At 46.0% G+C, this 25,489-nt stretch overlaps 2 protein-coding genes across 2 annotated transcripts in view; one reads left to right on the forward strand and one right to left on the reverse strand.

Annotated features, from left to right (window-relative positions):
• The window catches only part of ATG4A (autophagy related 4A, cysteine peptidase), a 49,005-nt gene extending 39,782 nt beyond the window's left edge, over nucleotides 1-9,223 (forward strand). The window contains exons 7-13 of the mRNA XM_004685695.2: nucleotides 723-802; nucleotides 1,055-1,242; nucleotides 1,365-1,443; nucleotides 5,270-5,415; nucleotides 6,552-6,608; nucleotides 8,040-8,148; nucleotides 8,705-9,223. Coding sequence (XP_004685752.1) covers nucleotides 723-802; nucleotides 1,055-1,242; nucleotides 1,365-1,443; nucleotides 5,270-5,415; nucleotides 6,552-6,608; nucleotides 8,040-8,148; nucleotides 8,705-8,775 — 730 coding nt within the window. The 3' untranslated portion in view covers nucleotides 8,776-9,223. The remainder of the gene's footprint in view (nucleotides 1-722; nucleotides 803-1,054; nucleotides 1,243-1,364; nucleotides 1,444-5,269; nucleotides 5,416-6,551; nucleotides 6,609-8,039; nucleotides 8,149-8,704) is intronic.
• A 2,318-nt stretch (nucleotides 9,224-11,541) lies between these two features.
• COL4A6 (collagen, type IV, alpha 6) overlaps nucleotides 11,542-25,489 on the reverse strand; it is a 150,518-nt gene continuing 136,570 nt past the window's right edge. The window contains exons 33-44 of the mRNA XM_012727066.1: nucleotides 25,178-25,285; nucleotides 24,950-25,057; nucleotides 24,347-24,418; nucleotides 23,895-24,020; nucleotides 19,820-19,936; nucleotides 19,329-19,490; nucleotides 19,071-19,169; nucleotides 17,126-17,272; nucleotides 16,345-16,461; nucleotides 15,301-15,492; nucleotides 14,311-14,597; nucleotides 11,542-12,142 (exon numbers count right to left, since the gene is read on the reverse strand). Coding sequence (XP_012582520.1) covers nucleotides 11,882-12,142; nucleotides 14,311-14,597; nucleotides 15,301-15,492; nucleotides 16,345-16,461; nucleotides 17,126-17,272; nucleotides 19,071-19,169; nucleotides 19,329-19,490; nucleotides 19,820-19,936; nucleotides 23,895-24,020; nucleotides 24,347-24,418; nucleotides 24,950-25,057; nucleotides 25,178-25,285 — 1,796 coding nt within the window. The 3' untranslated portion in view covers nucleotides 11,542-11,881. The remainder of the gene's footprint in view (nucleotides 12,143-14,310; nucleotides 14,598-15,300; nucleotides 15,493-16,344; nucleotides 16,462-17,125; nucleotides 17,273-19,070; nucleotides 19,170-19,328; nucleotides 19,491-19,819; nucleotides 19,937-23,894; nucleotides 24,021-24,346; nucleotides 24,419-24,949; nucleotides 25,058-25,177; nucleotides 25,286-25,489) is intronic.

A 25,489-nucleotide genomic window follows, 5' to 3' on the forward strand; every position in this document is an offset into this window, starting at 1 on the left:
AGGGCTGTTCTTGGGCCTTATGCTCTACATTATCTATGCTTGTGTGTGTGTGTGTGTACATATCTATGTATATGAGTATGCACATGTGTGTATATGTTAATGATAATTTCCTTTTCCGAAAAGAATAGTAAGTCAGAATGTTTTTACTTTAAGAAAATAAAAAACAAGGACCTCTCTGATGGCCTTGGGGTTAAGTCTCAGCACTGTGAAGCTATTACCAGCCACTGCAGCATGAGTTCGATCCCCGGCTAGGGTGGTGACCCACATGACACAACAGAGGTCCACATGTTCTACTCCCCACTCTGTCTCTGGTGAATCCTCTCATTTCTCTTTACCCGCTGCCACACCTCTTGCTAACACCTCTGATCTTCTACATATAAATAAATATCTTTAAAAGAAGAGAAAAATCTCCTGGGAGTAGATATTATTGGTCAATATTCTGTTTCACTCAGTAGGAGTAGCATTTTTATGAAATGGATTCTTTTCCATTTTGTATGGCAGGACCTTCTTTTCAAAGTTTAGAAACAGTGATTGCACCATTCCTAAGGTCCCTGGACATGGAAAGTTCCACAGCCTAGCCAAAGAAGTCAGAGCTGACCTGAGCCCCAGCTTCTCTGTGGCTCAGTGTCCGCTGACTTCAGGAATGCTGGGCATATATTATAGCTCTTCTTTCTCATAGTTCCCTTTTCCCAACTATGATTTTATTGTATGTTGTTTTGCAGAAAACTTGCTTTATTTGATGAATGGAATTCCTTGGCTGTTTATGTTTCAATGGATAACACAGTGGTCATTGAAGATATCAGTGAGTTGTGGCCTGTTTACCTCCCAGTTGATGAGGTCCTTCCTCATCATTCAGAAAGCTGGGGGTGGGGAGGAAGGGAGAAAGGGGGAGGAGTGACCTGGACTTCCTGTGGCCATGCCATGAGCTGGGCCCTGGTCAGGGAGGGGAGGGTCCTTCAAGAAGGGGGCATCATGTGAGGTCTGTCTTAGTTTTACTCTTGGAGTAGGGCTGGACATCCCTAATTTAACCAGCTCCCTTATCTTTTGTTTCTAGAAAAAATGTGCTGTGTCCTTTCCTTGAGTGCTGATCCAGTCAGTGAGAGCCCTCCTGATTCTCTGAATGCTTCGAGCCAGAGTAAGGGCACCTCTGTCTGCTGCCCAACCTGGAAACCCCTGCTGCTCATTGTGCCCCTTCGCCTGGGCATAAACCAAATCAATCCTGTCTATGTTGATGCGTTCAAAGTAAGTTGCACCTTTCCCCCCAGCGCATTGCCGCCTGCCCATCACACCACCATGTGAGCACGGAGATCCGTGAGCAGCAGTCCACAAGTGAGTTGAGAATCTTGCATTCTCTTTCCCTCTAGGAGTGTTTTAAGATGCCACAGTCTTTAGGGGCATTAGGAGGAAAACCAAATAACGCCTATTATTTCATAGGATTCTTAGGTAAGAAAAGAGAACTCACAAGTAAGTCACGGTGGGCTAGGGGAGGGTGGGCAGAAGGTTTGCACGGGAGATCAGGCAGTTCCAGTCAGGGCCCTTGTCTGGCCTGGAGATGCTGTGGTCTCTGGTCTGCGCCCTCTGTCTCTGACCTGCTCTGTGGAGAGTGACACTTCTCTGTATCTGCTGAGGGCAGCGTCTCTTTCAAGGCCTCCGCTTCCTTGTCCCTTGATAAGATGTTCCAGGGCTGTTTTCCCACTGGACTGCCCAGGGTCTCAGCATTGCTTCAGCACATCTTTCTCCTTCCTGTGGAGCCCAGGACAGTGAGTTTCCACTCCCCTGACCTTGCCCCCTCTTGTTAAGACTCGGGCATTCAGGCAAGGTGCATTCTGTGGTTCCTACACCCACACCACTGGGCCTGCTGGCTCATTGTTCTGAGCCATGACTGGGTAGAAACTAGCGGGAGCAAAGACAAGTGTATCTCTTTTCTGATAATGGGCTTAAGCCTTCCGAGCACTAACCTCCTAATGTGGATCCTAACAAGCAGCCCAGCCTTCCTATTCACTAGCTGTGACCAGAGACATTTAAGGCCCTTGGCATACAAGGTGAGCTAGCCCAGTGCTTCTTAAACCTGATTGTGCGCATGCCTTGAGAGCCTATTCAGATGCAGGTCTGTCAGGTCTGGAGTGGGGCTGAGATTCTGCATTTCTAACCAGGTGGTGCTGGTCCCACTGGTGCACACACACCATACTTTGAGTACCAAGGGCCTAGACACTGGTTAGTGCTGAAAACCCAGCTACAGGAGGGATGCTGCTAGGGAAATATGGTACAGGACACCTTTCTCAGGAGTGGAGTGGTCGCAAACTGGGCCTCAAGGACATTATGAGCTTAGACTGCAAGGGAGAGCCTTAGTAGGCAGGGAAGAGGCAGAGCAGATAGGGGAAATGCATGAAGGGTGTGCAGAGGATAGGGTAAGATGAACGTGGTTGCCCTCCCACAGAGATCGGGGAGGTGAGGCCAAGTGGAAGCAGACATATCTGGTCTTGTCTGTCAGACCCCCCCATTTGCTAGCTGTGTGACTGCCGGAAGTGTGTCAACTGTTTTAGTCTTGGGTTCCTTAGATGAAAAATAGGGACAGCATCTGATTGGCCAAGTTATCATCACAGTAGGTCACTCAGCAGAGAGCCAGGCTTGTAGTATAGGCTCAGAAAAAGGTGGCTCCGGCCTGCCTGACCCCAGCACCTCTTTCCTCTGTGATTTCTTTCCTCATAGTTGCTGGGTGCTTGCTAATACCGCCATCTATTGGTTTCTCCTAAGAACTACAGCTTGATGGAAAATGAAACCATGGAGGCTTTCATTTATTACAAGTACAAAAACCCAATATTTGGAGTTATGTAGATTTATATAGCTTCTGTTTCTAAGGTTTTGGGTTACTGTGAATAAACATGTTGCAAAATCTATTGTTTTATCCTGAAGATAAGTTTGAAAAGGATCGTAAAATGATTTTGGAGGGATCTCAATGGGCCCGGGCCTCCTCACCCCATTATCCAGAAGGAATTCACCAGCTGCTGTAGCCCTCTTATTGCCGAAGCCACTGAGTTGGAGTGACTTCTGTGGAGTCCGCCTATTCATTCAAGTGGTGTGGGCAAGTCTCAGTTCCTGAGACAGAGGTTTACATAGTACGCATTTGGCAATTAACTTCCATAAACCCTTTGTTAAACCTTCACTTGAGGCTCAAAAGTCCCCTGAATTCCTCTTTTCTGACTCACTTCCTGTATGGGGTTGAGGGATCCAGATTGGTAGAATGTCTGAAGGAGGAACAGAAGAATATGGCAGAGAACTGCTATCTTCTGAAAAGGTGTCTTATATCAGGTATTCTATAGAGTTCTCTATCTCTCATCTTCTGTCTCTCTATCTATATTTGTTTATATGTGTATGCGTAGATACACACATGTGTGTATAGACATATAGGTATAATTACATCCCCTGTGAGGCCAGGATCCCACCCCAATTTGGCCATCTCTGCCTCCCACAACACGTTTCTTGAGGGTCCTCTTACCCACTGGGAAGCTGGGGAAACTCTCAGTGTGGGAGACAGTGGTCAGTGGAAGACTCTGGCTGTCAGATCTTGCTTGCTTAGAGCAGATGTTTGTTCCTGCCTTAGAAAGAGGTTGCTACCTGGAGGTCTGTAGCTTGGACCCTGTTTCTGCAGGAGGTTGAGCAGCCTGCTTTTCCTTGTGCCTCATTAGGGATCTTGGTTTAGTTCCTACAGCTTTTCTAGGGCATTTTAGGTTTTCAACTGTATCTCTTTTAAGCACTTTCAGAAATGGACAGCCTGAAAATTCTTCCTCCCCTCCTCCTCCTACAACAACATACACACACACATCCCACACCCCGCCCTACCCATAGGGAAGGACCAGAGTCAGAGAGGACACACTGCTGTGACTTTCCATTTCCCTAGCTTCCTTTTTTCCTCTTACCATCTATGATCTTATGTTGGCTTTCTTCTGTACATCCTGGTCATTGCTCTTCATTGTGACTTGAGTTTTTTCTTTTATCTCCAAATACTCTTAAACCTTTGTTTATAGGGAAATGCTTCTGAGTATAAGCAAGATACTGCCATCTCCGCCTTGTGTTTCTATTGTGTTTTAGCATTTTATAGAGGTGAAATCTTCTGGATCTTATGAAGCCTTGTGAGGTTCCTGGGCCCAGTGACCCAGTTTTAAACAAGAAAGTTAAGACAGAAAGTGAGATCAGTTGTTTATGTTCAGTCTGTGAGAGATAAGTGAAGTTTTTCATCAGACATCAGAAGCACATTCTTTGCCTACAACTGTGCCCACCATAATTCTGGATGCCATTCCTGGGAGGGCCCTTGGGGCCTCCCTCCCTGTCCCATCTTCCTGCTGCAGGTCCATCTGTCCCTGGTTGCCTGACTCCTTCTAGAAAACAAAACTCACATGGTATTCAGCCCTGGACAGTGAGGTCGGGGGGCCCCATTAGGTACTCTAACCTGCTCAGTGTGCCTCTGATGAGCATTAGAGGATTCTAGTGCTTTGGACAACAGATTGAAGTACAGACTGTATTATCCCCAATTCCTCCCAGGTCATTACCGGGCTAGTTTTTTTTTTTTTTTTTTTTTTTGCAATTTAATGAAGCATGCTATTCTTCTATCTGTCAAGGCTGATCACTGCAAAGTGAATTTTGCCAGGAAGGTCTGTCGGTGCTGATCTAATGTGACCAAGGCAGTATTTTCTGACAGGAATTATTAACTTGCTCACAATGGCTAACTTGCTAGCTAATCAAGACTTAAGGCAGCAACTTATATGTCAGCAGTAGCAGATCAGCAAGTCCACTTCTCTCACAGACAAAGGCCTTTTTCATGACCAGTTAATGCTCTGTGGCCGCAGCTCTGAGAACCCATGGTCTGGAGCAACATGCTTTCCCATGTTGAAAGATGCAGGAAGCTTCCCAATGGCACCTGAACTTACAGCCTGGTGATTCTACTTCCCACCTCTTTGCTACTGCTGCTCACAGAGCCTGCCATGTCATCTGTGGTCTCTCATTCCCACCTTTTGCCAAAACTGTCACTTTCTGTTTCTGGACTTGAACTCTGAGGAGATGTAAATGCTAGGACAAATCTTCTCATTGAGTGATTGGGTGTGGGTGTGGGTGGCTGCCTTTCAGCATGCTCACCTACTTCAGGCTTTCTGTCATCTCATTCTCATTGTCACAAAAGGAGGGGTTAGGAAAACCAGAGAGCCTCTTCCCAAGGACAGCAATGGGACCAGCGCCAGTAAATCTACGAAGGTTAAATGTGTGTCATTCATAACAGGAGATGAACTCATTTTCTTGGACCCTCACACAACCCAGACCTTCGTTGACACTGAAGAGAATGGAATGGTTGATGACCAGACTTTCCATTGCCTACAGTCACCCCAGCGAATGAATATCCTGAACTTGGATCCTTCTGTAGCATTGGTGGGTATCTGAAGCTTGGATGGGCCAAGAGATACGCTGTACCCTGTTACACATCGGTTCCCTGTGAGTTGCCCCGATTACTAGGTAGGGTGGCTGGAGTACACTTGCTCACCCATGCGAGGCAGTGTAGTATAGGGAGAAGGAATGGACCCTGAGCCAGACTGCTTAGGTTCATAGCTATACCCTGCCACTCACAGCTATGGCCTTAGGAGGAGTCTCTTCACCTTTCTGAATCTCGGTCTTCTTTTCCATAAAATGAGTACAATAGTAGTTCCTTCCTTGTAGGGTTGTATGAGGCACACTGTGTGCAAGGCACTTAGCACAGTGCCTGGCATAGTGGAAGCATCCTATAAGCATTAGCTACAAGTGTAACCATCTTTTCCCCTTTCCTTCTTGCCCTGTAATTACTGCCACATAGGGAAAAGGAAGAGGTGGGCCATAGTGAGAGGGGAAGGGGACAAGACACACTGAGTGAACCATGCCCATTTCTCTGAGCTCACAATCCAGGAAGTGAGGTTTTCCTCTGGATGTGCATCTGCTATCTACACACTGAATTAACTGCCTGTGAAGTAGCCAGGGGTTCTGAGGCCTGTCTGCATTCCTCTTCCAGTTTAACCCAACTGTCAGGGTATCAGTGATCCAGAGCTGCCTTCCTCCTCTTGCTTTGGGCCGTTCTTTCACTACGTTAAGCCGGCATGGGGGAAGGAGGCTGATGATTGTCTTTATTCTAATGGATAATTTCCTTATTAAATATTTCCTCTAACCAAATATTTCCATTTAGCTTTTGTTTGCTAGTTGAATTGGCTATTGTTTTCTTTTTTTAGGCAATATTGATTCATGATACTATATAGATTTCAGCTTCTCACCTCAGTAGCTGTATAAATATCACCAATGAATTGAGTATTCATTATGAATGTATGTGCTTGTGCACTGAATGGATAGGATCAACCCCATGCTTTGATGATTGATCTTCGAGCTACTGCCTCACAGCATGCAGGGAGAGGGGGAAGGGAGGAACAGTCCCAGCCTTCCTCCTCACTGGGAGACTCATCCAAAAGAGCTCTATGGTACAATGAAACTGTTGTCCCCTGACCAGTTCTAAATTGTGTTCTTTTCCTTCTTCCCCCTTCCCAAAGGGATTTTTCTGCAAAGAAGAGAAAGACTTTGATAGCTGGTGTAGTCTTGTTCAAAAGGTAAAGATGTATATTTTTCTCAGTCTTAAAAAAAAGTTATTCAATATGGTTAATTATTAGGATTGTTTTTCATAAATACATAAGCCTAGCCTGATAGGAAATTATTGCAAGAGAAAGAAACAAAGATGTGGGGATTGCACATAACTTTGGGCACCAAGGAACTTTTGTTTGAAATATTCTTAGTATATGTCAAGTGAGTTTTTTTAGCTATTTTAATATTCCATCTCTTTAAGCCTACAAGTCATATGGCATATTCAACTAATATCACTGCCATTTTAAACTAAAAATGGCAATTTCATGTAGCTCAGCCTAAATTCTCCCTCTGTCCATATTCTGTTCATAAGATGGTTGAAGAAACTAAATTATGGTTGATGCAACTAAACTATGATTGAAGAAACTAAACTACTTGTCTGTTTCATCTGCTTAGAGCTTAATATATTCCATCATATTTTAGTTGGCCTGCCTTTCTATTAATTTTCATAGCCATATAAAACTTAAGTGCATGCCACCACTTAAATAAAAATTATAAAAATCTGTGCAAACACTGAAATAAATTGTTCTTTTTGCTATCTTGTGTAAAGCGGTATTTATTATCTTGCTGGACCATCAATGTTTGTGTCTGCCTCCCTCCTCCTCAGCTTCTAACATATGCCAAATGTGTGGGAGACATTGAGCAATGCTTGTTGAAAGACTGAAGGGAGATCATAGAGAATAGTTTAAAGAGTTCTAGATGGGGTATCGGGAGACATGATGTTCTGTCAGCAAAACAAAGGGATTAGAGTGTTAGGAACCCAGGACCTTTTGCAAGTGTAAAGAGGGGAGATTTTTCTTCATGAGTCAACAAATGATTTTAACACTGATGTCCCTAGCTGAATCTGAAGCCACACTTTATAATTAGTTAAGACATAATGGAAATATAGTTTCTAAAGGCAAATTACATGCATTTCCAAATGTAGCAAAACTGTGTGGATACAACACTTCAAATTAGAATGAAATTTTCCTGATATGACTGAGCCATTTAAATGAGGACCTATACCATCGTGTTGAACTAAAATTGAATCTCCCCCAATATGTACTAACTATTCTCTGGGCTCAGATACAATACGATTGATCAACATTTCTTTGGCCAACAATTCAGGAATAGCTCACCCCTAAGAGTGAGTTGGGCCCACGTGGCCAGCACGGGACCTGACCTTCATGATGGAGCACGGGTAAAGAGTGCTGGCCTTCCATCAGATAGTCCTTTCTGACCATCTGCATGTAGAATTGAAAAGAGCTTGATCTTCACATGGGTCAAATCGAGGATGGGTGTATTTGCTAGGTTTTGTTCTCATCTCTCAATACTCTTTTAGGATTTGGGGGTCATAGATTGCCAATAAGACAGAAACGTAGTGACCTGTAGTGTTTACAGTGGTTTCTGTGTCTCCTCAGGAAATTCTAAAGGAGAATTTAAGGATGTTTGAATTAGTTCAGAAACATCCATCACACTGGCCTCCCTTTGTTCCTCCAGCTAAGCCAGAAGTGACGACCACTGGGGCAGGTAAGCTCTAGTAGGGTTGACTTTCTGGCCAGCAGACCCACACGTGGCAATTATTTTATGATACAGAGGTGACAGAGGCTTATGCTTTCCATGGAATGTAACATTTTTTAGTGGGCCGGACTGGTCAAGGGAATGGTATTACTGATTATTATTTTAATCATTTGATGAACTCAACAATTTCAAAGAATGCTAATAGGACATGAACTCAGTGTAAAAGTTCAGTGCAAAATCAAAATGACGAAGTATTTTTCATGGTCTGGTTATTTCAGAATAACAAAGCAGAGGCTATGAGTAGTTCTCAGGGTACCTGAAAGATGTGGCTGAGCCTCAGCCTCATCGTGGTAATTAGAACTAAGTTAACAAATTCAGTTATTTTGACTCTTATAGAGAATTTATATCATTTGCTAATAATGGTCCTAAGTCCACATCTCCTCCACACAAACTTTTCTTTGGCAAAACAATGAAAAAATGCCCAGTCTTAACCACTGAGTAATGTAGCTATTGCTTCAATCTCAGTGTCAAGCATGTCTTTTTTCTCGTTTCTGTATTGTGATAGAATTCATTGACTCTACTGAACAATTAGAGGAGCTTGACCTGGAGGAAGATTTTGAGATTCTGAGTGTATAGAATAGTGGGTACTCAACTTAGAGATCTGTCTTCCATCTGGCACCAGAAGAACACGAACTCATGACATAAAACTTTTCTAGTCAGCAAGTGCCTGATATGCCAACAGCATACAAACTTGATACTAATCATGTCTGAGCCAATCACCATTTATCAGAGAGGAAGAAAGAAAGAAGCAACTGTTCCCCAGAAAGAAGCAGCACAATCATGGAGACGAGGAGCAGAAAGATTAGGCATCATCCTTTGCTTCCCAAGCTGGCCACAGCAAGTGTCCAGCTACTGGAACAAGATGGTGGACATCTGGACAACGGACATTTCCCACCTTGTTCAAGCACCAGCAGATGAAAGATGGTTACCCTGTGCTTCTTCACCTGTCAGGTGTGTCCTTTTTTGGGCTAAATGCTAAGAAGCAGTCCGTTTTCTTGCTCTAATAATAAAGTGATTGCATCAGGGAGAACCATTCTTGTTACATTATTTGAATATGTATCCTAAGTAATTATAATTTATATCAAGAAGTTTGCCAAGGATATTACATCCGATGTACACTTGGTGATCTCCTTCCTATCTGGAGGAATCTTATTGTTTGATGGGTAACTGTCCCCATCCTTATTGATGCTTTTCTCAGATGTCACCCTATACTTAAAACATAATCACTGAAATCAAAGGCCAGCAAAGTTTTTCTGTAAATGTCCAGACAGTGAATATTTTAGGCTTTGCAATGCCATGTGGTCTCTGTCACAGCTTCTCAACTCTCCTGTTGAAGCACAAAAGGAGCCATGGAAAATATACACGCGAAAGAGTCTGGCTGTAAACCACTAAGAATTATTTACTAAAACAGGTGGAGTGCTGAATTTTCCCATACACTGTAGCTTGCTAATCACTGACTCAAACTATTGATTTTTGCTTGGAAAACTAAAAATCGTGTTTACGCAAATCTCAATTTTCAATTTACAACCATAGTTAGAAAGAATTTATTCGTTCAGTGACATTTGATCTGTGCAGCAGATACAGTCCCAAACCATTTCAGCACTAGCAACATACTTATTTTTAAAGCACATATCCATCAAACTGGCTTTGCTGATTCTCCAAGGAATTGCCTTGTATGTACCAGTGGTGTCTTTCCATTTTCCTCTCCTTACCCTCTTAACTGTATGCAACTAGTCCTGAGGAAGGCCAGCAACTGGGGTGTGAAAACTGGTACCAAACCAAGTTGTTGGTTTTTTTTTTTTTTTACGTTTAGGAATATCAGACCACTTGTTTCCTTAGATTCCATTTTTCCCAGATGGCAATATTTTCCAGTGGTTCAAAATTCAAAAGGTGCAAAGGTTATTCAGTGAAACTGAGTTACTTTCCTCCCCTGAGAGCTCCCAATTATTAATTTCTTGTTTATTCTTCCAGACGATATATTTTATGCATATATAAATACATGCACATGTAACTTAGATTTGATTTTTTAAATGACTTTTGCATTCCTTTACTTTTGATTTACCTGTAAATGTTCCTGAGGTCCCAGAAGTGTGGACACTGACAGTCATAAACTTATCTTGAAGCAGGCTGTGGATTTGTTGCCTGTCATAGGACTCTCTTTGCCCTTTGATTTTAATTGTATTTTTCTTGCTTCAATGTTTTGTTACAAAGTTTGGCTCACAGTAACAGGAAACCTCATGACTTTGAGTGGACTCATGATTTGTAGTAAGATGGACTTTAGAAAAGTTTTCATTAAAGAAAATCAAAAGAGTCAAATGTTCATATTTAATTCCTTTAATTTGCAATGTACAATGCTGACCCCATGCTTATTATTCAGATAGGAGGTGAAGGTCACACTAATTCAGATTATACTGATTAGCTTTTTCTGTATTGGCACCGTTTACATAATATTTAAGGAAACAAAATCACCTGAAAGAAATTGCCTCATGTCAACGTGGTTAAGAGTATTCTGGGAAATTGATAATAAAAGGAGTGGTTAAAACAAATTGCCCCAGGCAGAATACAGCACACTTGATATAAACTCAGGCTTGCATTAGATCTGCCAGCTGCTAAAGAGAGAAGTATGCCAGATTTTTATGAGGTTTTAGAACATTAAAAATAGCTCGACAGGCTACTGGTGAAAAAGCAACTAGATGGACATTTTAATAGAAAATCTCTACCAGCCACAAAATGCAGAGGAACCAACACACTGTAGCTTCAGTTGCCACATTTCACACATCTGGATGGCATTTGGAATAGGAGAGACTTCTGAGAAATTGAGACAAGGGATTTACCCTTTTCTTTCCCTGGAGGTAAAAGCAAAATTCACACCTCTTACCCATCCGCCCCTCTACCCAGCCTAGGGGAAAGGACTGTGATTCTCATTTCCCTTCATGGGCCTGGATACATTTGGTGCATCCTCTGCTCTACTCTTAGTCTCTGACTAAGGGAGGGAACTGGCAAGGAGGAAGTGATTTGTCTAGGACCATATGAAGCTAATGAGCCCCTTTCAACTGCTGGCCCTCAGACCTCCTTATGCAATATAGGGCCCAGTCATGCTCACTCTCAGAGTCACAGCTCACCTCAGGCTCCTGGCTGTCCCTTTCATTGCAGCTTTGCTGCCTTCCTAGACAGAGTGGGACTCCTTGAAGAGTGATAGTTTGCCCTCTGCAGATTGGAACCATCCATGAATGTTTGGTGAAAGAATTTCTTTTCTTTCTTTTTTTTTTTTTCTGTGGGAACACTGGATTCTGGCTTCAGCCAAATAATGTGTGGTGACCTCAGGACATGAAAAAAAAAAAAAAAGACCTATTCGCTATTCTGAAAATCCCTCTGATCAAGACAGCAGTCTAAGAAAGTGGTGGCCTGGCAGGTCTTTCTGAGGTAGCCATGAGTAGTCACACAAACGTCTGAATCAAAGGGTAGCACCAAGTTGACTGAAATGGGATGCAGATGTCAGCAGCATGAGCTCACCCATTGGGCCTGAGGGTTGGGTGGCCAGTGTCCAGTAGTCCAGCCTAAGTGAGACTCCAATGTGCAGCTTGACAGGTGGGCAAAGGGTTTAGGCCTTCCTTCTTCAGACTCTGTGAGGTGGCCATAGTGTGGGGCAGGGGAAAGCAAAGGGCAGAGTGACATGTGCCTCCTACATGCTCTTCATACACACCTGGCAGCGGCTGATTCGGGTGTGGAGCTGTCCGGCTTTCAGCGTTTCCGATACAGGCTCCTCCCGAAATTGCTGCCTCTCCTCCACTGTTGTCAACCAGAAACTGTACTTGTTGGCAAAGTAGTGGCAGGTACCCCGGGCACCACTGCATTCGATGAAAGGAGTGGCTCTGAAATCCTCCAGGCAGGAGCCAGGCGAGACCAGGGACTGGCCTCCCCCCTCGGCGCCAGCGGCAGTGTGCTGCAACAGACCCAGGTGGCTGGATGAGCTAAGAACTCAGCTCACGGGCTCACTGCTCTGCCTCGCTCTGGCCCCTTGGCTCAACGCCAGCAGTTAAGTCAATATAACAAAAGCTGTTTTTTTGGGACTGGGGGCTGCTCAGCCTCCCTTGTAGCACCTTAGGGCAGAAGCACCCCTCCAAGCTCCCAAGTGCCTTCCTAACCCACTGTGCAAGCTCAGCACCACAGCTCAGCCATGTTTCCCAAACTGAATGCTGAGGTATACTGGTACTCCCGCATGGGTTTCCACAGACAGGTAAGTGAGAAAGGATGGATGAAAGTTCGATAGGTTTTGGAAGACAATTGTTCTCCCGGTCTACTCCAAGACCTCGGCGGCGTACTCCAAGAAGGCAAAGCACATGCAGTGCTCCAGACTCGTCCAGCCATGACCCCTCTCCCCCAGCCTGTCTACCAATAGCGCCTCACCTGAAGCTACTCCTTTAGAGCTTGTCATGGTTCTAACCCCCACCACATCATTTCTGATGACAGACACTGGTTCCTGGCCGAGCATAAGGGTCCCATATTTGGCCTGACAGCCTTGACCTCACTTCCGAGGGCCCCCTCACTGCTATTTTAGGATTGCCCTGTTAGTGCCCCTCACAGGCCCAGGAAGGTCTCTGGTTACCACAGACATTAAGCGGCTGCTTCTGTCTCTCCATCTGCCTGTCCCTCTTCCTTCAACTCAAATGACTTGTAAATTGGGCCTCAGGAGCTGGGGAAGAGGCCATATACACAACGAGTCAGCAAATAGCCAAGTTGGACACATAGTGAAGCTTTGCTTTGCTTTGCAGAACTTCGGGAGAGTGAGTCTCCATCTAAGGGACCTTTCCTGAAAAGGAGACATCCACATTTTCCTCAGTTTGATGCTCAGAAAACTTTCCAGAACAAACAACACATTTCCTGCCTTACTACATGGCAAACATCATGTACTGTCAACGTTGCAGATGGCCCAGGCGTGTGGTTGGGAACTTCAAATTTTGTACTGGGCCATTGTGCAGGGGCCGCCCCAAGGCACACAGCTTTTGGTTTATTCTCCCTCTCCTCTCCTTTCTAGTAGGCATGTCTCACTACTTCCATGTGCTTTACCAGACCATCCAAATGCCCACCACTACACATGTTCTGAAGAAAATAGGGATGCTAATGTTTGAATTATGTGTCAAGTAAGAGTCAGGGTGTTTTGAATAAGGGCTTAAGGGTGTTCCCGTGAGCAAAGCAAGGGAGAACTCCTGTAAAGCTTCTGTGCCATTCCTCGGGGGCCTTGTCTCCTAATTATCTGGTCCGTGTGGAAGACAGGACACAATGATAGGTGAGATGATTCAGTGTTAATAATACATCAGAGATGGCAAAACAAGGATGAACCTCACCCCTTTGCACTACTGTGGAGAAGCCTGTGCTATAGTCATTCTTCAACCACACTTGCACCATCTCATCCTGGCAGTTCAGCAAAGAAGCTCTGCGGGGCAGGGTAGTCTAGTGGGTTTTCCCCTGGGAGTGATCTTGTCCTTTAACCTGAACTTTCACTAGATAGAATGTCCCCAGAAAGCCTCCTTTGGGTCAGCAAGTATTCTGAGCTCTTAGTAAGGCACATAGTCTGCTGGCTGCCAGCTGCTGGCTGCCTGCTGAAATGGAGACATCGAGAATCCCCACGAGTATGTGGACACAGCATGACCCCACCTGAACCTCTGAGGGGAGATGACAGCAGAAGAGGGGCTGGGGAGAAAGGGTGGGCAGAAGAGTGGGGAGTGCACGCACCCCTGTGCCAGGCCAGTGAGAGGGTATTCTGGCACCAAGTGGGGAGAGCCTCTCCCTCACTGTCTACCCAGATTAGGTATATCCTCATTCCTGTGCTTATGGCACACTTAAGGCAGGCATGGCGATGTTAAGGACTTTGCAGTTGATGCAAGGATATTCTGACCCATGAACCACTGGGTACAGACTGCCCCTTTCTGCTCAGACCCATAATTTACCCATCAGGCATGTAGAACTGGGCTCTCTGGCCTTCAGCAAGCCTAGGCCAAGCATTTTCCTTCCTTTCACTCTATGCTTTCTACCCAGTGTCCCTTGTGCCCAGGAATCAGTGTGAGCAATCTCCCTGCATCCAAACAGGTGGAAGACAGTGCAGGGCCTTACCATGAGGAAGGAGTACCCGATCCAGAGGCTGCGCCAGCCCAGGGGGCAGTGCGGAATGGTGACGTCCTGGCTGTGCACAGCGATGGCTTGCGAGGGTGCCTCACACACAGAACAGCGGCTGATGTACCGGGGAATCTGGGTCTGGCCAACAGGCATCATGGGGATGGGGGCGGTGGTGGAGAGCCAGTAGGATTTATCGTTGCGCCTGGCGTAGTGGCACACCTCATTGATGTTGCAGTAGATGAAGGGCATAGTGCTAAAGCGGGGTAGGCAGGAGCCAGCAAACCCTGGAAGGAAAGACAGTGGGCAGGCAAGGTTGGGCTGAGGGGCAGAGCTGGCATTCGCCCAGGACCACTGGAGCTGGGCTAGATGCTGGTGTGGGCTGACCATCCACAGCAGGATGGCTCTCTGTGCCATCCTGCAACACTACACACACACTCGGGTCTGTTGAGCAAATCCGATTTTCAACATAGCAGGGAAGTTTGATAATGAAAAGAGCCTTGTTATAAGCTGAGCGATGCTGCCTAATTATGTGCTTTGTAAAACTGGCTTTTAATAGAATGAGCCTGTTTCAGGGTCAGCCCACCTGTAGAAGAGACGATTAATTCTTGGATAATAAGTGCTGCCTCACAGGTCAGACTGTTATTGCACTAATCGTTCTCATGTAATGGATGCTTAATATATGCCAAATGTTGTTCTATGTACTTGACTTTGAGTGACTGGTGCAATGCTTACCCTGAGTTATGAGACGAGGACTAGAATTAGCCTCGTTCACTATGGAGGAAGTGGAAACTTAGGTTGAGTAACTTATCCTGGGCACACCCCGAGTATGGGGTAGAGGCCAGGGTTGCGCCCCCATCTGCCTGACACCAGAGCTGGTGCTTTTAACCCACAGCCCATGTGGGCCCACTCAGGCTGAGTGGGGCAAGGAGCCTGGCACTAAGTCCTGGCTGGAGGGAGGACCAGGCTGACCGTCAGAGGGGTACCTACCGAGATCCTGGTTGTGGGCTTTCTCCTGGCCCTCCACGAAGAGCAGGCTGTATCCCACCCACAGCTGGCTCGTCCCGACGGGGCACAGGGGCACCTGTTCCGACTGGCTGTGCTTCACCAACGTGTAGCCCACTCTCACGCCCTGCCCAGGTATTCCTGGTCTCCCGTAGGGGCCCTGCTTCCCTGGAGGCCCTGAGGTTCAGAGCAAAGAAAAGGAAGTGAGGCGGGAGCGGCAGTCACAACAGCAGCTGCTCACTCTGTGGCAAGACACGTGATGTTCAAACATTAGCTCACTCTTTCCTCTCGGCAACCTAATCACCCCAATTTGTAGATGTGGAAAGGAAAGCTGAGAATTCCACAGTGTGGAAGTGGTGGAGCGAGATTCCCAATTCAGGTGCACCTGGCTACAGCATCCCATTTAAAAAACAAGAAAACCCTCTCAGGTATCCCTCCCCCAGCCACCTGGCCTTGGCTTCTCTACAAGGAGAGGAGGGACAGATGGGGTGACTTCCTGGGCCAACTTCGCAGACTTTCATAGGAGATAAGTATCTACTGAATCTGAAGTAGCAAAAGCAGAGCTGGGATTGGCAGGGTAAAAAATCCCATCCTCCGCTCCTGCCTGCGGCAGACATGGCTAACCGATCACACCACCTTCCCACCGAGCCGAGCCTCAGGACTGTTCTCCAACTCAGGATAACTGGTATGCATTCTCTGGTATAAAATGGGAGATACTTAGCAGGACAACCATACCTTATCTCAAATTTTGCTATTCTTCAAACCATCCCCATTTCATCCACATCAGAAGACCTGGCTAGGGCAGGGGGCATACAATAAATAGTCCTTTGCCTTCTGGAATGTTGGGCTGTATGCTTCAAAGGATCGAAGAGGGCTGGGGAGTGAATGAATGAGAACCCAGTCTTTGAGCCTAGCCTTCTAGTTGTATCCAGCTTCACAGCCATGTCTCCTGATTCTCAGAGTTGAGATTTTAGTCACCCCTAAGCTTTGAATCCTCACAGAAGCTCCCTAGCACCAACATCACCAGACCTTCAAATCCTGGAGGGCCCTGCAGTCCAGGGAGACCAGGATTGCCCAGAGCCCCAGGCGGGCCAGGAAGTCCGCTGAGACCATCTTTGCCAGGGATGCCAGGTAAACCTCTGGAGCCTGAAAGGAGAGCAGATACACAGGGAGGGTACTCAATGTGGAGAGGGGCCTGAGGCGCTTTCCCCAGGGAAGTAGACATGTGTGTCATGCCCAGCAATCGCCAGGAGAGGGCGCATGCACCATACATGGTGTATGAACTGGCTGAGCCTTCAGGCTTAGGTGGCCTAGGCATCAAGGCCTCTGGCCTGGGACAGCATTCTGAACTTACCCCTCTGAGTCCTTTCACACCCATTTCCTCCTCATTTCCTCTCATCCCCCCAGCTACACTGAGAAGAATGGAAGCAACTGATGGTGTTCCATGTCAAAAATAAGGACATTGAGGCCCAGAGAGATGGCTAGCTTACTCCAGTTAGGACAAAACTGGGCTTAGAAGGCAGCCCAGCCCTGGGCTCTTTATCTCCCACCACGGTCCTTCCCCCAGCAGTACATGAGTAATGGAAGATCTGTCTTCAGTAGCAGCTACACTCGGTGTCCACATTCTCTAAAAGCAAGCACAGCTGCCTTGCTAGCTCTTGGAAAGAAGCTTTGGAGCTTTGTGAGGGAACAGAGGAAATGCTTGATGAAGGCAGCCTCTGGGAGTCGGAGTTGCTAGCCAGTTGCTTTAGCCTCTGTCAAGGCTATCTCAGCTCCCTGAGCGGTTTCCTGTCTCTGGTGACCTCCTCACCTTGTAGGCCTTCAGGACCTTGAACCCCCGGGTCCCCTGTGAGGCCATGGGTGCCATCAATGCCCGGTAAACCCGAGAGTCCAGGAGGAGCCTGAATGTCTTCTGCAACTGGTGTTTGTCCAGGTGCACCTGGAGGTCCTGAGAAGCCTGTGGACAGGTAGAGGGAGGGTTAGTGTCAGGTGGAAGGGAAGGAGGTGTATGGAGCCATCCTTTCTGTCATGCAATTGCTAGCTTTCTGCCCTGTTTGCTCCCACTGGATATTGCCAGGACCACTCTGCCCCCCATGCTTCATGGAACATCCTCTTTACCGGTCTCTCTCCTCAGTAGGTTGGCAGCTCCGTGAGTGCAGGGACTAGTTTATGTTTATCTTGTCTTCTTGGGGCCCAGCACAAGCAAATCATGACATATATATTAAAATATGGTGAGTGGGCTGAACTTTTGCTCAGGCTCGTATAGGTGGCAAACTCACTCATTAGACTACAGTGCCAGGAAAACTGTGGCGCAACGGGTTACAGCACAGCACTATGAAGCTCTCTGCACCTACTGCAGCGCGTGTTCAATTCCCGTCCAGGGAGCTGACACACATGGCACAGCAAACCTCTCCTGTCTCGCCCGCTGCTCCTCTCAGCAGTGTACTTCAGTAGCTCTGCCTGTGCTGCTCCCCACTCTGTCTCTGGTGAATCCTCTCACCTCCCCCCCACACCTCTGACCTGTACCCCAGTTCTTGTATACATAAATTTTTTTAAAAAAAGGAAACAGGGAATACATTCAACCCCAGAGCTTCAGTGTCATCAAAGCCTAGGTCCCCAAGTCCAGCCAGCTGATTTATCAATACTTAGAAGCCAAACAAGCTAATTGCCTACTACTTCACTGTTTATTTCTCAAAGGCTTACACTATGCCAGAGCCCTGGTAAATCTGGGGAGAGCAGTGGGTAAGCAAGATATTTATGGAAGTTACAGTCTGGTGATAAAGATGAACAATGCATAGTCTCACAAGTACTACTCATCCTACTGCGAATCACGAGTGGGGCTCTGAAGAAAATGAGTAGTGCAGTGCCAGAGGGAGGGAGCAGAGGGCGCTGTGGGGAGGAGAACCTGCACTGGAGACTGAGAAGTGGCCTTTTATGAGCATCTGAGCTGAGACCAGCATTAAAAGAAACTGAGGGTGAAGGGAATATTCCTAAAAGTCAAAATTCCAGGAAGTACAACGGGCGTGTGCAAAGGCTCCACAGGCCGTCAGCCTTTTGGGATAACTGAAAGAGGCTATGTGGCAAAATTGCTGTGAGCAGCAATGAAGATGAAAGAGGAGGAACCACATAGGGTTTTGTGGTTCATGATTAGTTTATTCCTAGTCTATGGGAAGCGAGTGCATGGTGAGGATTTTGTTAGTTCTGCCTGACAGAGATGTGCAGAAATGATTTGCTGGAGGTGCACAAAAAGAGCAGAAAGACCAGTTAACAGGTCACTGAAATGATTCCCATGAGCAATGCTGGTGGCCTGGACTTGGGTGGTAGCAGTGGAGGTGAGAGGGGAGTGGATGAGGCACATTCAGGAGAAACCACCCTCTGGGCTTGCTAACCCAGCGGATGTGTGGGAGTGGGATCTCAGTAGGATGGAAGGGATGGTACATCCTTTCTGGTGGTCTGAGTGTAAACTCAATGCTCAGAAATGCAGATATAATGCAAACGTAATGCAGTCAGTAGTAGGAGACTAGCAGTAGTAACCTTCATTCCCGGGAGCTGATAGAGGCATAGGATACCCACGTTAGAGAAACTATAACAAGTGGTCCCCAGGAAATAGGGGTTTGGTGGCGCCCCTCTCTCCCTGTCCTGTAACAAAACTATCTCTTTGACGGAGCTTGATTTAGCAGCTTCAGGCATCCAGGCTTATTCATGCCCACGCCTCCCCTCAGGAAGTATCAGCCCAGCATATGTGCTCAGTTTACCTCTTGGCCCTGCATTTCCTTTTGTTCCGGGAAATCCTGGGTCTCCAGGTGGCCCAACTTTTCCTGGAGTCCCCATGAAGCCAGGCTCACCTCTCATGCCTGGCAAAGTCCAAAGGGAAGCAAGTCAGGGCCTAGCTTGGTGGTGCTGATGGCAGTGGGGTGGTTTGACACTAGACAGAGGTGGGGGTGGGGAGAGCGTTATCACAGCGCTAGTTGGGAGAAGTCATTTCTACTGTGGAGTAGGGAAAGCAGCCTTACCTTTTAGTCCTAGTTCTCCAGAGAGGCCTGAAAAACCTGGAATTCCTTGATCTCCTTTGGGCCCTTGAGGGCCAGGAATGCCAGGGAAGCCATGGTCTCCAGGGTCACCTTGATTGGACGATGGTCTAGGGGGACCTGGGGGGCCAGGGAGGCCAGGGCGGCCTAGGGGTAAAATTAGAAGAGGGAGGAGGGACAGATGAGCAGGAAGTGGGCATTGCTGGAGGCCTAGGCATTGATAGGGAGCCAATGTCCATTCCCAGAGCAGAGAATGTCCCCTGGCCCTCTGTGGGGTCCTAGTGCTCAGACCTTCTCACACCCTTTTAACAAAATGCAGCCCATTCCAGGATCCTGCATCCCTGCTGGTGGCGGGATGTGAGACTGAACAGGCCCGTGCATATCTGGTAATAGGGATTGGGCTGGACTGTGTACAGGATCACCCTGACTCCAGGCAAAAGGACATGGCCAGTCCTCTTGGGGTTTCCTGTCTTTACCTCTTTCTCCATCTAGGCCTGGTCGCCCAGGGTTGCCAGGCTGTCCTGCTATGACTGAGGGCAAGGAGAGGCCTGGAGCCCCAGGTTGACCAGCAGGACCTTGGAGACCTGGGAGACCTGCAAAGAATAAATGAAAGGGCTTCATGGGCTTCTGTGCCAAAGACAGGGTCAGGTGTTTTCAGAGAAAATGGAAATTGATGCAGAAAAATGGCAGTGGTTAGACAGAAGTCAGACCAGCGAATGCCAGCAGAGGGCTCTTCTCTATGCAGACAAACTCCACCGATGCCCGCAGGCACTAAATTTCATTGGGCTAGAACTTTGGGAAGTTCTAGCTCCCCAACCTTGGTGGTAATGGGCTGTAGCACTGGAACTGACGTTTCCCTCAGTGATTTTAAACCTACTGTACAGGATGTGCATTTCTTTAAGTTAACCACTTTTGTGTGTGTGATTCTGCAAGAAGGCTACAGATTGAGGTGGGGTGCAGGCCCCAACAAGTCAGGACAGAGTGGATGAGAAAAGAGGAGGAGCCCTCCCTGGTGGTTCAAAGGGTTAAAGCACAGCACTGCAAAGCGGGCAGCAGCCACTTCCCCCAGAGTTGATCCCCAGCCCACATGGGGTGATCCACACGGCGTGGCAGACCTCTCCTGTCTCGCCCGCTGCTTGCTGCTCCCCTCAGCAGTGTACTTCTCAATCTGTCTGTTCTGTTCCCCACTCTGTCTCTGGTGAAGCCTCTCACCGCCCCTGCACCTCTGGCCTGTACCCCAGTTCTGTAAGCATAAATAAATAACTCTTTAAAACAGGCAAGTGTGCTGTGTCTCCCTAAGTCTTCTAGGGCTAACCTCTCACATTTCTAGGCAAGACGGAAAAAGGTCCTTTACAGGTCATTCATATTACTGAAGTCTCTTCCAATAGCCTATAGAACAAATTTGTCTACACTACCCCCTCCTTCTTTTTGGCCAAAGAGAAAACATAGCCATCAATTAGAGTAGGTTCTTAATACTGGTTTGCGCAAATTTTCATACCACTCTACATGTTGTGTTTGTGGTATGATTTCTATTAACATATGTTCAAAACCAAAAATTTCAACTGATTATAGAGGTTTATTTAATAGTCATACATCGAATCCACAGATGGTAATCTTGATGGAAAAGCATGGCAGGGCCATATAGACAAAGATAGAAGCCCATGTTATACTGGTAGCGTGGAAGAAATGTATTATTTTAGAAGATTTTAGAAGATTTTCAAATAAAGAGAAATAAATGCTTGATTAATTGTTCTGGTTTGAGACTTATATTTGTGACATGAAAATTCCCAAATATTAATGTTGTGGTTCATTTTTTTATAAGAAAAGTAAAAAAAAAAGTGATGAATTTATCCTCTTTAATTTAGGTAAGGTATAGTAACTCCAACTGTAAAGAAAGAGGTTAGTTGTTTAACTCAGGTGATTTTAGTAGCTCACTCAGTAACTGAATGCTGAGGAAATGGAGAGATGGAAACCATACATTTCAAGGAAGGTCTTCAAATTATTATGGGTCTGGAAAAGAAACAAAATAAAAACAAAAGGCAAACTGGTTGCAAAGTCATATGGAGTACTGATGATATTGTCACATATCTTTGACGAACCTTTGACACGTTTGCCATTTTTGCAAATGTAAAAATCTGAAAAGATAATGTATTTTCCTTTGAATATATAGCTTCATAGGCGTGTATTACAACTATGTAAATTATGCGATGATTATGTAATTATGAAAACTGTGCTTCAATTATGCATAACCAATAAAAGAGACCCCACATACAGTACAGTGTGAGCAGCACACAGATTATAAACTCCCTGTGGCAGTTTTTGGAATCTCCTCATTTCTATACCTGTTTCTGGATTTGATCATTATGCCATATATCATTAAATTGGAACTAATTGTAAAGCTATACTGCTAAAAGTTATATACAGTTGTAAATCCATGGTAAATCAATTGACAAAGTATTTGAAGTAAGTCCTTCCTCCCAAAGGCCCCCAAATCTGAACTGACCTCAAGCCGTTAAAAAAAAAAGAAAAAGTGCATGTGTTTCTTTAAGAATAATACACTTGAAATGAGCACATGAACTCCAAAGTGGCATGTTTTTCCAGCTGAACCCAGTGTCAGAGGCTAAAAAACCCTAAATATACAGGTGCAACTTCTTGGTCTAGTGTCAATGTGCAAACGACAGGCATAATTTAAAGTTATTTAGCTAAAGGTATTATAAGGAGAGGGATTGCTCTAGAAATTCTCTTAGGCGTCAATCCCCCTTTTACATTAACTTGCACGATCAAATCATAGGTAAGTACTTAAGAGAAGGAAGAAGTGATATTTGCTGTATTCGTTGTAAGCAAATTGTCTGAATTACGTGTTGAGAAGATCAGCAGTGTATTTCTAAATCACATGGAAAATATAATCCAGATACAATGAACATCTGGGACCCTACCATCCAATTTTGAAAGTTTTTCCACAGATCCTGCCTCTTCCCTTCCGCTCAGAGGCAACTACTCCTGAATTTTGTATACATCTTTCCTTTTCATCAGTGTTTGGCCACACAAATTTGTATCTCTAAGCAATGTCTTACTTGATTTTATTTATTTGTAAATGTTTATCAGTGGCATCCAACCAAATGTATTCCTTTGCGACTTACTTTTCTGTCCCCTCAATACTGTATTCCCGAAATGTATGCATCTTGCCATATGCTGTTTACTGCATTTGGAATTGTGATTTTAGTACTTCTGACAACTAAAGGAAATGAATAATTGAGTGGCCAGGCATTCAGAAGCAAGATTTGAAAACAGAAAGGAAATGTCCTGTTTCTCTATCTCTGTGAAAGAAGCCACACAAGCTCCCTGCAGACTCAGACCCTGTGTGAACCCTCTCTAGAGAAGTTGCTGGCTTTGGGTAAAGAACAGATTGGTCCCGACTGAAGGAAAGAGTAAACACAGAGAGAGCAGATGCACCAATATAAAATGCAGCAGGAAACGAATTAATGTATGACTACAGTTCCCAGAAAGTGTACGGGCATGTTCCAACCATGCCCGTCAGCAAGGAAAATGTGGTGGGACCCCAGGCCTCAGAGTTATGAGGAAGAGAACATTTTGCAAATATGATTTCCCCAGGTAACGAGTAATAACATAATGGCCAGCATTTCTTGAGCACCTACTGTGGGACAGGGCTGCGGTGAGTGACTTCATTCCTCATCGAATGCTCACTAAATCTGTCATGTTCATTCTCTTTTTTCAGAAGAGGAAAGCTAAGGGCTCACTTGAAATTTAAAGGCAAGTACCATCCTTGTTCAAGGTCACAGGGTCAGTGACAGGTAGAGCTGAAATTTGAATTCAGCTTGGTCTGAATGCAGAGCCCAAGCTCTTACCTGGAGGCTACACTAAATTCATTTCCTGTTTCTGCTAAGTGGGGTACGTAAGGGTCTTCAGAACATTTGCAGGGAGAGTCAAAGAGCCAGAATTCATACTATTTGAGAGGTGGATGAAAGAAGGCTCAGAAAGAGACTTCAGACAATGTGATGAGGCAGGGTCCCAGACTAGGGCAAAACCTGCTTTCCAGTAAACTGTTTTCCCAACAAATCTGAATTACATGTGTGCTGTGTGCCTGTCCCATGGAGACATATACCTATAATCTAACTCTTACTCTTAGGCTCCGTTCAGCAGCCACACTATCTTTCCAGGGCCTTGGGTGTGCCTGCTACACAGGACACTGAGGAACATCTTTACTCCTGGTAAACTTCTAGAAAGTGGGCAAGCCCATTCCCTCAGGACCATTGGACCCAGGCTCTGGGCAAGTGAGGTTAACAAGAGAGAGGGGCAGGGAACTTGGAGGCTAGAAGGAACTATTGAACTATTCCCAGACACTTCCTCAGGAAAGCCCTTAGCATGGCCCACTTTATCTTTCTCAGCAGTCAGTTCTGTTGAGCCCCAAGATTCCCAGAGATGTGAAGATATCCACAGCTCCAGCCTGCGAACCCTAATGATATCCAATCCTGATTCTCTAACCTGGGCCCATCACTCATCTTCTTCAAGGCCTGATTTGGACTTACTTACCTCGGCTACCTTTTTGTCCTTTTATTCCTGGCTTCCCTGGGGTTCCAACACCAGTTCCTGGAGAGCCTTTTTCGCCTTTGGGTCCAGGTAGGCCAGCTGGTCCAGGCACACCAGTTACATTAGGTCCTAAAAGGATATGCAGAGAGAGGGGAACAGAACTCAGGACTGGTAAGGCCCTCATGCCCCGTTTACTTGCTGGGAGCCCAAGAGACCTGCCTGAGAGATAACAGAGGCTGAGTACTGGAATAAAAGGGAAGAAAGCTCATTTGGATGGAAGGACAAACTCTTTCCTCCTCCCTTTCCACTTCAGGGAGCTGGTGAGGAGATGGATGTGTCCTCAGCTATGGGACACATCACAGTCGTGAAATCATGGCCAGGCACGGTCATGTTTCTGGAAGGGCCAATGCTCTCCTCCTTACCCTAGCGGGGGTTGGGGATGGGGGCTTCCTTACCTGTAGTTCCATGGCTTCCCTTGGTTCCTGGAAGACCATTCAGTCCATGTAAACCAGGAAGTCCAGGGAAACCTGACAGGGAAGAACATAAAAAAATGGCTCCAGCAACTCTGAGTCATGAAGGATCAACAAAAATTAGCAGTCCCCAAGCACTTTGCAAAATCTAACTTTAAAGGTCATGATCTTGATTAAGGCATTCCTTAATGCCTTATGGGAGATGGAGCCATCCCTGACCCTACATTTCCCTGACTCTTTTTAGAGATCAGTCCAGCTTTAAGAGCAGGGTGGGAGTAATTTGGTATCTTCAATTACCCGATGTCAAGACCTTGAGCTGTCAGCTTGCTTCTCAATCTCCAAGGGAATAGCTACATGCGCCAGGGCAACACCTTCCTTGCTAACTTCTCTTGATGGCTGCTCTTTACATGAATATGTGCCCTCCATTCCTTTCCCATCATTCCTCATTCAGCCCAGTCAATGCCTCATCTGTATATGACTTAAGCCCTACTAGTACCTGCTAATATAAAGTAGCTGCTATCCTTTTTTGAATTAAGGATGTTTCCCCCCCCCCCACACACACACATGCCTTCTCCCAAATACACATACCTTTGGTTCCTATTAGGCCAGGGAGTCCCAGGGTCCCACTTGTTCCTGGACGGCCAGGTAAACCTGGAAGCCCTGGGTTTCCTCTCATGCCAGTAGTCCCAGGGAGTCCTAGAAGTAAAATCAAGGCAGAAATTCACAATGGGTAATGCCTTGGAACCAGTCCTCTGTTTTGTTTTGTTTTTCCAGAATACCCCCTTTTCAGAATAAAGTTGTCAAGTGCCATGGTACCTGGGGAGCCAGGAAGGCCATCATCTCCAGAAATACCAACTTTCCCATCTTCACCTTTGTTTCCTGGGAAACCTACATCACCAACTAGTCCAGCTTTTCCTTTCACACCTATACAATAAAAAAAAAAATACTGAGTGATCAGAGACCCCATTTCAGTCCACCATAGGAATGGGTGAGCATGAAGATGAAGTTACTTTGAACTTTTTTAAGATGCATACAAGAACTGGGGTACAGGCTAGAGGTTCAGGGATGTGAGAGGATTCAGCAGAGATAGAGTGGGGAGCAGAACAGGCAGATCTATGGAAATACACT

Source organism: Condylura cristata, unplaced genomic scaffold, assembly GCF_000260355.1.
Source record: "Condylura cristata isolate star-nosed mole 26May11 unplaced genomic scaffold, ConCri1.0 scaffold00019, whole genome shotgun sequence".
Taxonomy (NCBI): domain Eukaryota; kingdom Metazoa; phylum Chordata; class Mammalia; order Eulipotyphla; family Talpidae; genus Condylura; species Condylura cristata.